The sequence below is a fragment of the Natrix helvetica genome, assembly GCF_964273705.1.
Source record: "Natrix helvetica genome assembly, chromosome: 3".
Taxonomy (NCBI): Eukaryota; Metazoa; Chordata; class Lepidosauria; order Squamata; family Natricidae; genus Natrix; species Natrix helvetica.
The window spans coordinates 41,314,352-41,331,304 of NC_138549.1; the positions used below are offsets into that span (position 1 = coordinate 41,314,352).

General features: G+C 39.0%; 2 protein-coding genes across 2 annotated transcripts in view; one reads left to right on the forward strand and one right to left on the reverse strand.

Moving 5' to 3' along the window:
• MXRA5 (matrix remodeling associated 5) overlaps positions 1-8,016 on the reverse strand; it is a 28,750-nt gene extending 20,734 nt beyond the window's left edge. Inside the window, exons 1-3 of the mRNA XM_081946410.1 lie at positions 7,931-8,016; positions 7,173-7,321; positions 1,905-2,136 (exon numbers count right to left, since the gene is read on the reverse strand). Coding sequence (XP_081802536.1) covers positions 1,905-2,119 — 215 coding nt within the window. The 5' untranslated portion in view covers positions 2,120-2,136; positions 7,173-7,321; positions 7,931-8,016. The remainder of the gene's footprint in view (positions 1-1,904; positions 2,137-7,172; positions 7,322-7,930) is intronic.
• The window catches only part of LOC309389125 (uncharacterized protein), an 811,977-nt gene that overhangs the window by 266,677 nt on the left and 528,347 nt on the right, over positions 1-16,953 (forward strand). The gene's annotated exons all lie outside the window — the stretch shown is intronic.

Consider the following 16,953-nt stretch of genomic DNA (forward strand, 5'->3'; position numbering starts at 1 on the left):
TTGTTTAATCATTCACCATTATTCTGTAATGAGAAGGTTTGTCATTAGGGGTAACTTTGGTTTATCCATAAATTATAAATGGACTTTGAGAAAGTTAATAAACCATTTTAACAGTATTATTGTACCTGCAACTGACATTTCACAAATTGTTTTTAAATATCTTCCTTCCTTTCCTTTCCTTTCCTTTCCTTTCCTTTCCTTTCCTTTCCTTTCCCTTCCCTTCCCTTCCCTTCCCTTTCTTTTCCTATAAATTATAAACAAATTCAACTTGGAATGTAAATTCATGGAAATTTTCAATTAGAATGGGCTTTTTCTGATAACATTCTCCTTAAATGAATAAAAAAGTATATAGATGACATTTAAAAATGAATGCCTGCAAAATAAGTTCTGGAAGCAGAAAACCAAAACTAGTAGCTGAATTGTTAGATCTGTACATGTTGAAAAATAATAAGAAATTTAATTGGTAATGTAAATCTGATAGAATCAGTGCCAAGAACAGATTAACATAAACACGTTCGTATTTCACAAGAACTTCATTATATTATTGCAGCCGGTTTTTGAAATGTTAACAGAACATAGCATAGTTTCTAATTAAATAAAATCAACTTTTAATTGTTCAAAAGGCCAATTATATTTTTATGTTCTATGTTTATCCCTAATATTAGCAGTAGCACCAAAAATAAAAATATACATAATTTTTGATCCACAGTCTAATTCAAAATTTCTCTTTTTAATAATATAATATTCAATTATATTAATGGATTTTAAAAAAAAGAGCAGCTCATGTTGCATTTGATTGTTGTGATAGGAAAAACAGATGTCTGGATTAAATAATACACAAGGAAGTAAGGTTTTTAGGGCTTGTACATCAGGTAATCTTTTATATAATGTTTAGTTTGTTCTACGTCAGCAAAAGCTGTATCTGTGCTTGGCAAGCGAGATAATGAAAATATTCGCTCCAGCTGCTAATATATCCTCTTTCTTCTCAAAATGCTGGAAAATATCAGGACTGACAAATGAGATACCCTATACAGATCACATGCTATCATCAGGTAACTGGAAGCAAACATGAAGAATCTGCACAGTATATATTTCATTTGTTTCAAACAGCATCTGTCAAACAACTTTCAAGCTATAGACTTCTTTCTCACTTTGAGGTGTCTAGAAGATACAATGCACTATAAATAATTCAAGGTGGCAGATTAATATTACTTCTTCCTTTTATTTTCCACATAACAATTCTGGAAGATGGGTTGGACTGAGAGAGGAACTGACTGGACCAAAGTTACCCAGTTGGCTTTTATGTCTAAGGCAGGACTAGAACTCAGGCTTCTGGTTTCTTGCCTGGTGCCTTAATCATTAAACTAAAAAGCTGTAGGAGGAGAAAAGATGAAAACAGGTATGATTTATTCGTTTATTTGTATCCCGTCTTTATTATTTTTGCAAATAATTCCAGACAGCAAACATATCCAACATACCCTCTTTCTCCTATTTTCCTGACAAGGTGAGTTAGACTGAGAGAGAATAACTGGCACCAAATCACCCACCTGGCTTTCATGGCTAAGGTGGGATTTGAACTCATAGTCTCATGCTTTCTAGTCTACTGCCTTAACCACTAGACCAAACTGGCTCTTATTTGATTTACCTGATACAAGTGAATCAAATGAAACAAATTTAATGAGAAATTGATGGGGTTGTAGAACATCTCACATTTAACCAAATATTTGAATTATAATAGTTAATCAAAGGGTTTACAACAGTCATTCATCTCTTTATGAAAGATATTTGATTGTTTCAGATTGCTATTTATTTCCTTGACAATGAACAATGCTTCACTTAGATGACTTGTAGGATTAGTTTCAAATAATTGTATTCAAGAACATAAAACTCCACAGAAAAATTACTATACAAACCCCAAATTAATTCGTTCCACATGCTTAGAAATTTTCGATGGCACAGCCGTTAAGGACCGAAATGTGCAATGAACTTCACTGGGAACATAGCAGGCACATGGCTGAGGACATGCCAGGATGACTTCTGAAATCCCCAGACAGACAATCAGCACCATGGATAGTGTCTCCAAATTTGGTTGCCTTTGCATCTTCCTAAAATTCTTCATTTTGCTCTACCTTAAATCTTTGTGAAAAAGATGCATTATTAGACAGGTACAACTTAGATACAGAAATCAAGGTCTCCAAATTGAGGTATTTGTTAATAAAATGCTTTGTAGATTAGAACAAATTGACAAGAAAGCTAGTCTAACACAGGCTTTTAATATTAAGCATCAAAACTGACATTTCTAATAGTACAGTAATTTTCATTCTAAGCACCAAATACATGATGTGAACATTTCATTCTAAGTATTGAACACAACATGTGAACAACAGAAGTTGGGCCTGGAAAGTCATTTGATGTTGGGGGTGTCTTAGTAGCTCAATCAAAGTTACCTTTTCTATGTGCTAACCCTCAAAAGAGATGAATCCCCAACCCCAGATGTTACCACATTAGTCAACAACAGGAAACAAAGGATCCCTCATTTGTTTACATAATTAAGAATATAATATTACTTTATGGAGTAGAATTATCCACAGGATAGGATAAGCCCAGCAAAAATTCTGTTGACAATAGAAAAATCATTAAAACATGACCTTACTAGGAAGCTTATTGGGAGATAAGTACCTAGAGTTGGATTATCTAGTCAATAAATGTGATTTAATCTTTTGTATGTGTTTTGCTTAGCATTGTATTATATGATTACAATTTTATTGATTTTCATAATATTTTACTATGTGGTATATGAAGTTGTTATATTGCAGTTGTTATTAGATTGGTGCATATGACATTTAGAGTTTGTTTAATGTTTAATGTGAAACATTAGCGGAGAACCAACCAAATAAATAAATTATTGTAATGCAATGTCATAAGGTCTATAAACACAAGATCAAGATTCATTATTATTCTTAGCAATTAACACATTTTTATAAAATTTATTTATAAAATATTTCTAAATATTTAACTAAAATATAGCTATACCACTGGAAACAATAATTCTACTGTTAAATACTGACATATGACTGTACAAGATATTCCCTATTATATATTAACAATGGCTAGTATAAATCAACATTTTTATGCCATAGAAAAATGCATAAATGTCAGATTTTCTGATAATTTACCTCTCAATTTCCTATCTGAAAACTTCTTTTGCCATAAGAAAAATTACTTATTTAAAGTTAATATAAATTATGTGAGCTCTCACTTTGTTTCTATTCACCAACAAATTTCACTTGGATTTTTCTGATTTGCTGCTTGCAGTACTCATTTTTTTCCTTGAGTATGTTCTCCTTTTTAACCAAGATCTGCAATGCCATGCCTAACTCAGTATGCCACCCTTTTACTGCAGGGGTATATTATGAGAGGCAGTTGGAGAAACCATGTTCTTGAGTCAAATGGTGTCACAAATTTACCAAGTAAGGCCAGTATTATAATCCTTCCTGCTAATTATACAAGCCACTTCCTATTCTCAATACTTATAGTGGAACCACTAGTCTTCAAAAGTTCTGAATACATTTAAATCTGCAAGAAATAAAGTGTTTTTTCTATCAGCATCATATGCAAGCCATTATAACCGAAAGGTTTCACCAGGCTTAGTAAGCTTCTGAAATATTTGTGGTTAGAATGTCCCTTCAAATATGAAAAAGCACCCCCCCCCCCCAAAAAAAAACCTCTCTGGTATGAGATGTCTAACAAAGTTCTATTTAACAGGGCAATTTTTTTACTGGTCATATTTAGATATGTTGCCTATTTTCTTTTCTTTTGAGAACTAATCTACATCATCTACTCTTCCTATAATTCCTGTTGAATTCTAAGTTGAAAATGTTGCATAGTGCAGTGAGGTTTCTCTCTTCCTTTTCTGAAAATAATCCAAATAGCAATGGAAAATGTACACTATGCTGTGGCATTATCTTTCATTCTCATAACTGTCTTGAGGGTCAGCAAATGCATACCAACCAGAAAACAACAGCTTTAGGGTGTTTTTTAGAGTCTTGATTACAAAGAAAAAGGAGAATCAATATTTTAATTTTTTAATTAATCTATGAAATCATAAATTAATAGCTTAAATAGAAAATTTTATCCAATTCTGTTTACTAGATCAAAGTATAGATACTTGTACTTGTAGATATTTCATAACAAAATTGCATGCATACGCACACACACACATTTTTACTCTAAAAATATCGATGATTATAGTGGTATATAAATGGGATAAATAGATAAATAAATTAATTGGTGGCATATATTCTTTTGTACTGCAGTGCTCATTTTTTTTAAAATATAAATATAACAGAATTTTATCAACAGCTGATGTCCTGAAATGAATAAAGGCTAAGAGTTAAGATAAATAAGGTATTTTTCGACTTAATATTTATACTTGCATCTTCATGGGACAAACCCATCTTATTAGAAATAAGGTCACATCTCTGTATAAAAGCTAGTAAAAGCATTTCTTCATATTGTGCTATTAATCTTAATTTTTCATACACATAATTCAGTAATTGCAACATCAAACTGCACTCATCATAGGTCCCATACTATTGGTAAAGACTTTGATATACCACACATTACATCAAATAGCTTGGTTCAGACATGATGTGAAACCAGTTTTGTGCTACATATGTAAATGAGTTTGGAATGTGCCTTAGGCCTATGTAGCTTCTTCTCATCCTCTCTTCCCATTTTATAGTCAGTTAATTAGTTACTACTTGGTTTCATTGTGGCATGGAAAACTAATATAATCCATATTTCGCTGTTTCATGTTTAATTGGAAATTATGGTTTATCATATTCCAAGAAGAAGCTGTGTACACAAATGGAGAACTAGAATGGAGGAATCCATGTGTGTGTGTGTTTAAGGCTCATTTTAAATTCTTCATGTCTCACTAAATCATGGCAGAGTACCAAGTCTGCACCAAACTAGTGTTTTTCAGTGGAGAGAGATCACACATTTACTGATGATGAGCAAAGATATTCTGCTGGAAACTTGGCCATCAGCCAGTACTGGTGGAAAGACAAGAAAAACATTTATTTGATTTTTTTTAAAATAGAGACAGACCACCAATTACCAAAAGCCTACAAGAATTATTATATTTCTTCTATGGCTTTAATTAGGACTAAAGTCTCACTAGATTAATAACCATGTATGGAAGAGTACACCACTAAATGTACTCCAGCTTTTTCTGAAATGCCTAAGCATGATTCAACTACTCTAATCCCCAGCTAAAATGAGCAAAGTCTATGCTTATCGGGACTATTATAGCACTTGAAATCCAACACATATGAGAGTCACCAAGTTGGGACAGACTATTCTGGGCCATTCAACTCCTTTTTGACACAGAAAAGGAAATCCATCTCAAGTACACTTTCTGAAAACAGAGCCCCAGCACCCTGCTGATAGTTCTACTATCAATTTAGTGTTACCGTCTAGACAGTTATCCCAACATGGAACTGAAAGCTAACATCCTGTAATTTAGATTTAGTATAGCCTTCTGCTTGTATCTTTTCTTCATCTTAAATATACAGTAATAATATGTGAACTTTTTGCACATAGTTTTGAAGTTAACTCATATGAGATTTATGATTTATTATCTTGACATGGTTTTCACATCTAATTCTGACAAGCAGGTATTCCATGCTACTCTTATACATCTTGTATGGTTCTGTATCAATTCCATTCATTTTCATAATGTGCCGATATGATACACACACACACACACACACACACACACACACACACACACACCTGTTTCTATCTGATAAGGTGTGTTCTATCTTCCTGAAATATATTTCATTTGCACATAAATCTGAGTCCTGTCATAGCTTAATCTAAGATCTTCATAAAATTATGGAAGAGTATTGGCAACTCATTTTAAACAAGACCTCCATATTAATGAAGAATTATTGATAAGCACTCTATGGTTTTCCAGCCAGCTCTGGTTCCACCTGATAGCCTACTTGCTTAAAGGTATTCAATCAGTTTGCAATTCTTTTCTTGTCTCTGGCCTATCATTAATTAATATGCAGTGAACCTTGGGCAGATATCCAGTCAGATTCATACATGTCCATAAAATTCAATGAATGTTTAAATCATTCTTGTATCTCAACAGAATAGGTTTGTGTATGAGCTTTGGAGGAACGGAAGACATACATAGAAGGGATTCTAAAGACCTTGAAGAAAGGGCATAATTATAAATAAAACAATGAACATGATCCCAAAATACTTGCTTCAGGCTGTGACAATCTTTATATAGATATGGTCTTTAGAGAAGCAGATAGAGTTGAGTCTGAATTATATACTCAGCTAAGTGGTAAAACTTTGATTCCATTCTACTAAGATTAACAGGATGTAGTGATTGAAGTGTTGAAAACTAGGTTCAAGGATATCTATATTCAAATTTTTCTCAACTAGCAATTCACTGGGCTATTTTAGGTCCATTACTACATTCAGCCTAACCTATCTCTCACTATTTCTTGTGAGGATACAAATGGAGAAATGGATGAGGAATGTTACTTTTGCCACCATGAAATTCTGAAGGCTACACATCTTAGAGTAAATAATAATGTAACCAAAGAGTGGAAAATAATAATTCCCCAAGCTAGCAGTTCAACTGATAGGATGAACATCAGGAAGTACTTCTTTTTATTGTATTATACTGTATTTTTGCTAATTTACATTTAAAATATTTTGTATTATTTCATATCCTTTTACAATTCCAAGGTGGCGCAGCCATTATCAAAGCCAAATATTTAATAACCTGCCTGAAAGACATTAATAGATGCAGCTCCGATTCTGACATATCTTGCTCATGCTTAAAATTTATTGATTTCCAAAACTGAAGAAAACAATATACCTAAGATTAAGACTTCTGTTTTCTTTCTTCTGTTTTTTAAATGAAATTCAACTTGACTTCTGAATATTCATATTGTAGCACAGTGCCCCCTAGGGACTGTTCAAAGCAACTACCTGGCTATGGAAAATTAGAGGAAGCAGGAAAGACCGTCTGATGCTCAAGTGTTATGTATGTCCTAAGGGAGGATTATGATTTAGTAGTGTTGGGTCAGTGATGGTGGAGGATGCTGGTTGAGAATCTGATCGTGGTAAAGTCAAGAACCAACCTTTTGTTCAGCAGAGATCCACCTTGGGTCAGACTTTGCAGACCATTATGCAAAACTCCAGCATACACAGTATGGATCTCCCTTGTTTAAGTCGGGACGGGTAGGATCAGATGCACGAATTTATCCCCAAAGTAGCCTCAGGTTTCCTTCTGAGAAAGAAAAGGAGAGAAAGAGTAGGCGGTGAGGGAAAAAATGAGGGCTGATTACTTCAACAGCTCCACTCTGGTCAGCAACAGAGGAATGTGGCAGAAGTATAAGACCAAGTGACCCTGGAGTTGGTTGTGCATAACCCTGAGAGTCTCTTTTAAGAACACATGCTTCCTATTAGAGAAGAATGCCCTTAATTTTCCGAGTCATTACAATTATACATTCAAAGAAACTGACAGACTGAGGGGGGGGGGAGGGAGAGAGATTAACCTCCTTTCCTAATAAATTTCTATTTCATTCCAGCTCCCAAATATATCTAAAGTAATGGTTGTGAGGGGGGGGGAACACACACAACCGCACACAAAACAGACCCCAAACTTTCCATTCATCTCCGTGAGGAAAATAGAACCCGCAATCCATTGTTTCGTTTGCTAAAATACACGCGCGCGCGCATTCAAACAATTAAAATCAAATCAAATAAAAATCAGCAAACGGCAGGAACCTTAGTGGCCCAACGCCGTCCAGGCAGTGGGGAGAAAGGAACAGGCGGCCTCTAAGCAGCCCGACGGAAAACCCCCGAGGAGCGGAATAACCGCTTAGCCGGGTGTTACCTCAGCTCTGAGCAGGCAGGTCAGACGGCCGCGTAGCCCATCCTTTTCTTCGCCAGGGATTGGCGCCGCAGGGCGCTTCGTTCGCCTCTCCGCTCTTCTGGCTCGTTGCTTTCTCGACTGAGTCCCCCAAAAAGTTGCCGACGTTCACATCCCACCTTCAAAGCGCCTGACTCGGAGCCAAGCTTAGCACTCTGCCGGGTGGGATACCTCAACAACTCCGCTCTGGGAAGTATATGGCTCCCGGACGGGAGATAATAACAAATGTGGAAGAACTGAGGGACGAAAAAAATAAAATCAATCAATGAGTAACGTTGCTCAGCGATGTCTCCGGGGGCTCTTTTGCCCCCCGCACCCCTTTCAATCCGGGATTGTTCGTGTGAAAAGCCGAGGAAAAGAGGACGAAGAGCCTCCCTTAATTGAATGTCGCTTGACTTTTCTCTTCCTCTTCCCCCTTGGAAACTTTGGCCGGACAAGTTTGCCGCCCAACCCAAGTGGGACGGGAGGTAGACTCAGGCAATTGCCCCGCGCAAGGCATGCCCTGCGCTTCCTCTACGCCTCCCCCACCTTTCTTGTGTGGCGCTTTTGAAGCGGGCGGGAGCAGAGCTTCTCCAGTCCTTTCCTAGTGGGCGGCTCTTGGAAGAAGGAGAGCTCCGGCGGACGGTAGAGTAAAGAAAGCAGCTGGATCTGGTGGAGCTCCCGCTGGTGCGTGGCTGCTTTCCTCTGTACCCGCTTTTTCCTTTGGGCGAGATCCATCCCCCCCACGCAGTGTGAGAGGTGGACTGTAACCATAGCGGTCAGTCCCATGCAGTGAAACGCGACGGAGTTTTTACAACACCATGCACTCTGGCTCTTGCACCAAGAGCCAGCACCACACGGTGCTGAGATACTAGAGAACCTTTAGTACCAGTTGTAGTGCCTGGCATACTAATACTACCCAGGGGTGAAATCCAGCAGGTTATGACAGGTTCTGGAGAACTGGTAGTGGACATTTTGAGTAGTTCAGAGAACCAGTAGCAGAAATTTTGAGTAGTTGGTAGAACCGGCAAATGCCACCTTGGCTGGCCCCAGAGTGGGGTGGGAATGGAGATTTTGCAGTATCCTTCCCCTGCCACGCCCACCAAGCCACACCATCCTCACCAAGCCACTCCCACAGAACCAGCAGTAAAAAAATATTGAATTTCACCACTGATACTACCCCTCTAAAGGTAAAGGTTCCCCTTACACATATGTGTTAGTCATTCCTGACTCTAGGGGGCAGTGCTCATCTCTGTTTCAAAGCTGAAGATCCAGCGCTGTCTAAAGAGTGGTCATGTGGCCAGCATGACTAAATGTCGAAGGCACACGGAACAGTGTTACCTTCCCACCAAAGGTGGTTCCTATTTTTCTACTTGCATTTTTATGTGGTTTCAAACTGCTAGGTTGGCAGAAGCTGGGACAAGTAACAGGAACTCACTCCATTATGCGGCACTAGGGATTTGAACTGCTGAACTGCCAACCATTTGATCAGCAAGCTCAGCATCTTAGCCACTGAGCCACTGTGTCCCTTTTACCTACCCCTCTACCAAAGGTTAAAAGTTGGGGTCTAATAAAAGACTCCTGTTTGGGATGGAAAAAATAACTCGCACCCATAACGAGGGGAAATCTTTTTCCTGGAAGGTCCTCCAAAGTTAGGGAGCTGCTGATGAGTCATTAGATGGCCACGACTCTGGTATTCTTTCTTTGGGATCCCCACTCCAAGGCTGCCTGCCACACTGATATAGGTCAACTTCTGCAGTTGGAGGATAATGTGTAGCAAATATGAGAATGCCTCTGACCTACTGAGAGTATTTCTTTGTTCTAAATTCATTCTTTCTGAAACCAAAACAATAATAACAAATTGTGATATCAGAATCAGCTACAGCTATATTCACCCTTGCTGCCACAGGGATGAAATTTGTGGATGCTCTGGCTTTTTCACCAGTGCCACACTGTCAGTCAGCCACAGTCACATGACTGTCATTTCCAATGCTCCCTAACAGTTTCCCTCAAGTCAATGGGGAATCTAACAGAAACTCTAAACTCAGTTGCGATTGTTGACATTCCCACAAAGTCAGTGGAGAAGCCAGAAGAAAGTTGTTAAGTTCAAGGCCATCAGGCAAGTAAGTGACTGCTATCTGGTGGAGGAGGGGCTGAAGGGGTGCAAGAGAGGTACACTGAACACGTACATTGAAGGTCATAGAGGATATGCAGGGGTATAGAATATAGACTAACAGAGTTGGAAGGGACCTTGGAGGTCTTCTCGTCGAAACCCCTGCTCAGGCAGGAAACCCTATACCAGTGATGTCGAACCCTTTTTGGTTCGTGTGCCGTAAGTGGAGGGAGTGCAGGAGGGTTGTGCGTGGGCGTGTTGCACTCATAATGCAATGCGCGACCCCCCAGTGAGCACATGACAGGCGCTCCCCCCATTTTTTGCATGCTTTTTTTGCCCTCCCCCCGGAGGCCCTCCAGAGGCTCCAGTGACTTCCAGTTTGCTCGTAGGGTGGTTTTTAGTCCTCCGGTGGCTTCAGGGAAGCCTCCTGAAGGTCCCTGAAGCTTCCGGAGGGCTTAAACCGACCCTACGAGCAAACCGGAAGTTCATTCCTGAACTTCCGGTTTGCCCATAGGGCTGGTTTTTTGTACTCTGAAGGCTTCAGGGAAACTCCTGAAACTTCTGGAGGGCCTGCGGGGGGGGGGGGGCTTTTTTAGCCTTCCCCAGGCTCCTACAAAGCCTCTGGAGCCTGGGAAGAGTGAAAAATGGCTTTTAAAAAGCTGAACTCAGCTGGCCTGCACACGCATGCGCGCTGGCCAGCTGACAGGGCAACACCTCATGTGCCCTGACAAATGGCTCCGTGTGCCACCTGTGGCATGTGTGCCATAGGTTTGCCATCCCGGCCCTATACCATTTCAGACAAATGGTTGCCCAATCTCTTCTTAGAAACACTTGCACTGTTGGAACAGTCACAATTTTTGGAGGCAAGTTGTTCCGCTGATTAATTGTTCTGACAAGAGATGTGATGCTGGTGAGGGAGAGTGTACAGAGGGTGCCCAAGAGGTGCAGTGAGGATGTGGGAAAATGGTAAAGGTACAGCACAGTTTAGTGCAGAGACAGTTAGGTTGTGGCACAGGTCAAGAAGGAAGTGCAAAAATTCAGATCAGGGTGTGTGTGAAAGTGGCCAACATACCATGAGTGCAGTGGACTGGGGGAGAATGCATAGTTGAGGAAGACTTTCCAAGCATCTTGCAACCTTTCCTGTTGACTTTCTTCCTGCAATCTTCCCACAAACAAAATCTGTGGAAGATGTCAAGAAGTTGGAAATGACTTCCACTGCCACTGCTTTTTTGCCCACCCTTGGTCACTTGGTTTATCTATTAATTTTGTTTATTTATTAATCTTGTTTATTTATTAATCTAATCTGTACAGCCACCCATCTCTCCCAAGGGTGACTCTGGGCAGTGCACAACAGTAAATAAAATAGTCCAATATAAAACAGATATAAATCTAAAATGCCACAGTAATAATTAACCATAAAAACAAAAACACTAACTCTAGGAAAAGGGGGGACAAAAATCCCCCCCCTCCCCAGCAATGGAGCCATTGAGACAAAACTGACTCTCTGGAAGCCCCAGGCTTGGTAGCATGACCAGATCTTCAGGGCCTTTTGAAAAATGAAAAAGGATGGGGCCAATCTTATTTGGGGGTGGGGGGAATGGGATGTTCTGTAAGGTGGCACCACAGTAGAGAAGGCACAACTCCTGCGACCAACATGTAAGTTCTTAGCGAATGGTAACCTTAACATGACTTCTCTGTGAAATTCAATGGGATGGGCTGATGTAACTGGGGAGACACAGTTCCTCCAAAAACTGAATCCCATGCCATGAAGTGCTTTGAAGATTAAAACTAGCACCTTGAATTTGGACTGGAAGCAAACTAAAAACCAATGCAATTCACAGAGCAGAGGTGTTTGCTTATCTGTTTAGATACCAAACACTTCTGCTCAAATCAGATCTGATCTCAGTTTAGGTATCATATTTTTCGGAGTATAAGACGCACCTGTTTCCCTCAAAAAAGAGGCTGAAAATCTGGGTACGTCTTATACACTGAATACAGCATTTTTTGCCTCGTGAAACCCCACCCCCTTCACCAAAATGATGGTGCATGGGCAAATCTTGTAGGAGGCCTTCAGAGAGCTCCTGGGGGCTGGGGAAGGCAGAAATGAGTGAAAAACGGCCCCCCAGGAGTACTTTATAAGCCTCCTAAAGGCTGTGCATGCAATTTTTTTTACAAAAAATGGGCTGTTTTTTACTCATTTTTGGGCACCCCCAGGAGAGCTCTGTAAGCCCCCTAAAGGCTGTTCATACCTTTTTTTGGGGGGGGGGAACGGGCACATTTTTGCAAAAAAATGGGCCATTTTTGGGAGGTTTTGCAGAGTGCAAAACCTTTTTTTTAAAATTTGTCTCTTCAAAACCTTGGTGTGTCTTATATTCCAGTGCGTCTTATACTCCAAAAAAGTGAATATCTCTGAAATCGAAATAATGACTCAACAGGTCAGAGGTTGTATGGTTAACTTCCAAAAGTCTGGTGCTCATCCCAATGAAGCAGATACATACGGTATGAGATTAGATGAGATGCATGAACTAAAGGTGTTTCAGTTCCCAATAAATTCAAGCGACCCATGTCATCAGATGTAATTCTTTTTTTGGGGGTTTTTTTTTAAAAAAAAACAATATAGGAAAAGGGTAAAGGAAAGGTTACAAATTTTGGCAGTTGCAATGTGCGGCAGGAGTCCCCTCCCTCCATACTCATAGAATACAATTACAAAAAAATTCTCATCATCAGATTTAATTCTTGAGAACTTAATCCATAATTATGTCTTATTTGACTGGATTGCCTGAGAAGATGTTATATTTCTTATTGCATGAACATATGGTTTCAGCCATAATGGTGTCTGTGACACAAGTTATAAGCAAACATAATTGAATCTGTAACACTTCAGTAATTACTTGCTGGTTACAAAATGTTATTTCCTGGGCAAAGCAAATGTTACATATCAAAACATAGTAACTTAACCTATTTCAATCTTAGTTTTGAGTCTGGGAATTCCTTAGTTATATTGATTGATGACTCATGTCAGTAGAGGATATGCAATTTTATTAATTGCCCATGATTTCCTACTGCTTGCAATACCACAACAAAACAAACAAAGAAACAAACAAAATCATATAGTTTGCTTTAGCATTATCGTACCTTCTAGGAAGACTAATTGCAGAGGCCTGGGCTAGATTTCTCTGGACATGAATTCTTCTTGGTGTGGTGAAGCTATACAAATATAAGTACTGTACATCTATATGGCTGTACAATATGTGATTTATCACAAGCCACACTTTATCTGACCAGGGAATAGTTGCGATGTGGTTCTTATGTCACTTATAAGCTTTGCCCATGTAGTAGTAAAACCATCATCCTGATCGAATGCTTAGGTAGGCTATTTGAATCCTGCTTCTGTCTTTGCTCTAGGACAGGGGTCCCCAACCTTTTGTGACCACTACATTCATAATTTTAAATCCCACGGACCACTAATATGATCTGCCTAATGATTGAGTGGGTGGGCATGGCTAGGTGGTCATGTGACTGGGTGGGCCTGGCCAACTTGATGTCACTCACATCGAGGGGCACCTTGTTGGCCTCTATTCGCCCCTCCCCCCCAGACCCTTCTTGCCTGCCTGCCCGCCCGGGCACCTTAGGTCCCAATGGGAAGCAGTTGTTGGAGATAAGCAGCCACCATGAGAAAGAGTTGGCAAAACAGCTGGCTCAGTTCAAATTGGATCTGACCGAGAAGGAGGCTCAGCAGAAGCATCTCACTGAACATAGGCTTTCCAAGCAGAGGGAAGACCTGCAGGAGTGCAAGGCCAGGTACCGGCCCCTGGAGGCTCAGTGGGCTGAGATTGTCAGCCAGTTCCAGGCCATGATGCAGTTCCACTGGAACAAGGCCCTCCAGCTCTTTGCCACCAGAGGGGCTTTCCTCCAGCCTTCGCTCAAAGCCCAGCACAAGGAGGCTGAAGCAGACATGAAGTTGGAATTTCTGCCCTAATCCAACCCGCATAAAAAGATCCTGAAGGGGGATACTTTCTGCAGCAACACAAATGTTCATTGCACATATCCGGCCCAGGGGCCGTAGTTTGAGGACCCCTGATTTAGCGCAATATAAAAAATGCAAATAATTTTTCTGTGAACCAGCAAAATTTTCTCGCGGACCACCAAGGGTCCACGCACCACCAGTTGGTGACCATTGCTCTTAGGAAACCTTGAGAGCCACCAGGTAGAGACAAAAAAAAAAGCAGTCCATTAGGTTCTGGTCACCAAAAGAATGCAAAGCTGTTGTTAAAAGCAATGAGTCTATTTCCACCAGCCAAATTTCAACCCTTGCTCCCAAATTCAAAAGGAAAATATACGAGAAATAATGTTTGAGTTATGTTTGAATATAATCATGGGAAATGTGTTCCCACACAGCTGAGGCAGTTGAGATTCTTTGCTTTATGCTAAAAAATGCAGCATAAAAACCTCAGTCCAACAGCTGAAAATACAATGAAAGATAAAATAACATGTATTTAAATTGATTCCTCTGCAAGTTTGAACAAATTTATTAGGATAGATAATATCTTCATTTTTGAGCTCTGTATTGCAAGTTTTTATCTCTTTTTATTTGTTGTAATTACCGATCATTAGTCTATGCCTAATATCATTTTGTGAGATAACTATCAGCCCTTCAAAACTGAAGATTTATTTTTCTTCTGTACAGTATTTTTAATTGTATTACTCTGCTAGGCACTCCCATATTTTGAGATGTACAGGCTATAATATAGTCATTTATCCTTGAGTAATAATTCCAGATTATATTATGACAAGCGTCCTCCATAAAGCCTCTTCTAATAAGAAAGTAGACACTTCTGGCTTTGTTAAGAGGCCAAAAAGGCTTTCTTCATTGGCCTGATTAAAAAGCGACTGAATAGATTAGGACTGTGAAGTGATAACAGCTTTGAAAATGCGGTGCAAAGTAGTGGATTGGAGAGGGATGACTATGGTCATGGGGATACTATAGTGGCTTTCAGGCCTATGCCCACACAAATGACTGGATGTGAAACCTGTTAGGTTGTCTCTGGAGATCATTTGATTTTTGTTGCACCTGTGCCATCCTCCGTGGTGCATGCAATCTCCTTGCCTGAACTCTATGACTCTGGTTGTGGTGATGGCGGAGTTCCCCAGTTTATGGTCTTTAGGGAATTTAATTTGCCTTATCTGAAGCATTTTTTGTCCTTTGAACCAGGATCTCTGCAAGTAATGTATTGAATGGAATTAAACTTCAGTTATAGGCCACATGTTTCACATGTACAGTGTCTCATTTTCTAATCGTCAGCATTTCCTTAACCCTAATTTTGCTTGAAACCTGCTTTCTGCTGCCTGTCAACATAGCTACAGCTGAACTAAACAGACAAAAGTATGAATTGCCTTAAAGCAGTTTCCTGTAGTGTGCCATTTCTTTCTGCAGCTTGTCACCACTTGGGTTTACACATTGCACTGAGTCATATTTATTACAACTATGGTTTGTGAAATAAACCAAAATTGACATGACATGATATGCTAAGCCATCCACTGTGGTTTATATATCACAGTAGCAAGGCACAAATGACACATTAAGCCAAAATAAGTTTGTATCATGCCTCAAAACAATAAACGAATCTAGCCAAAGTGTCTCCTATGAATTTCTGCAGAGGATTAGTGACATCATCACACACATTGCATAATTCACCTCATTTGTGCAATGATGTCACTCATATACTGTCATCACTGCTTATATTGGATATCTATTCCCATTCCACAATATGGAGTGTTGTTTGTGAGAGAAGCAGGGAAACATACATCTGATCTATCCAAGCCTTCATACACTTTTATTTATTTCTTCTTCTTTAGTTTTAAGGATATATCATACTATTAACATAATTATATGAATCAGTATATTGTACTAGCTTAATGTTGTAGAATATAAATCAAACCAGTATAGTTAAAGAGTTGACTTATTTAATAGACAGCAAGTTTCCCCACTCCACCAAAAAGGGAATTTTGTCAAGAGACATTGTATAAATGATTCTTTGTATATAAATTACATTGTTACTGTAGATTATAAATCCACAGAAAGTATTTCCCCAAAAATTTACTTTAAAAAACCAACCAACCCAAATCATGTCTTCTGGGATTACTTACCAGCTCCCTTTTATCCCATGGAATTTCTTCAGTAGAAGAAATAGTTTATGTACCATGTTTTGCATCACAGAATGATAGACACATGAAAGGAAATCAGTGGTTTTGACATGCTGTTTCTCTTACTTAAGATTTGTTTAATTAATTGTTTAATTTAATTAATTAAGATTCCGTGTGGCTATGGAGCCTTTATGTTGGAAGGATGTAAGCAAATCCCAGGCAGTTTAGACACTTTTTCTTCCCATCTATTAGACCGAATCAAAGCTTTGTCAATATTGGCAACTATTGATAATCTTTATCTATTGACTGTCTCTTTAACTTTGGCTAGCACAGATTAGTATCTCTAGATATAATGATGTATTTGAAAATAGCAATGAGCACTTGCTTTTCATAGATATAAGGTTCTTTACAGGAAGAGGAAAATAAAAGAGTGTGCTTTAGAATGACTGGGTTTGGAGATCAAAAGAATTCATTCTTTAAAAGTGTTCGTTATATGCCAGACTGTAATTTTAAGGAACCAAATAAGAGAAGCAAAGCAGCCATGAAAAATGGACATAGTATAGATAAGAATTCCCTAAAAGAATATTTTTCTACTGGAGTAATCAGTTATTTTTGAGAGTCCAAACACAACTCTTATAATCTGGACAAAACCCATATTGTATGCATTTGGGTATGTGCTTAATGTAATCACTAGTATAGAAATAAACAGAAGTTATAAATATCTTTAAAATATTTCATGTTGTTTGGGTAG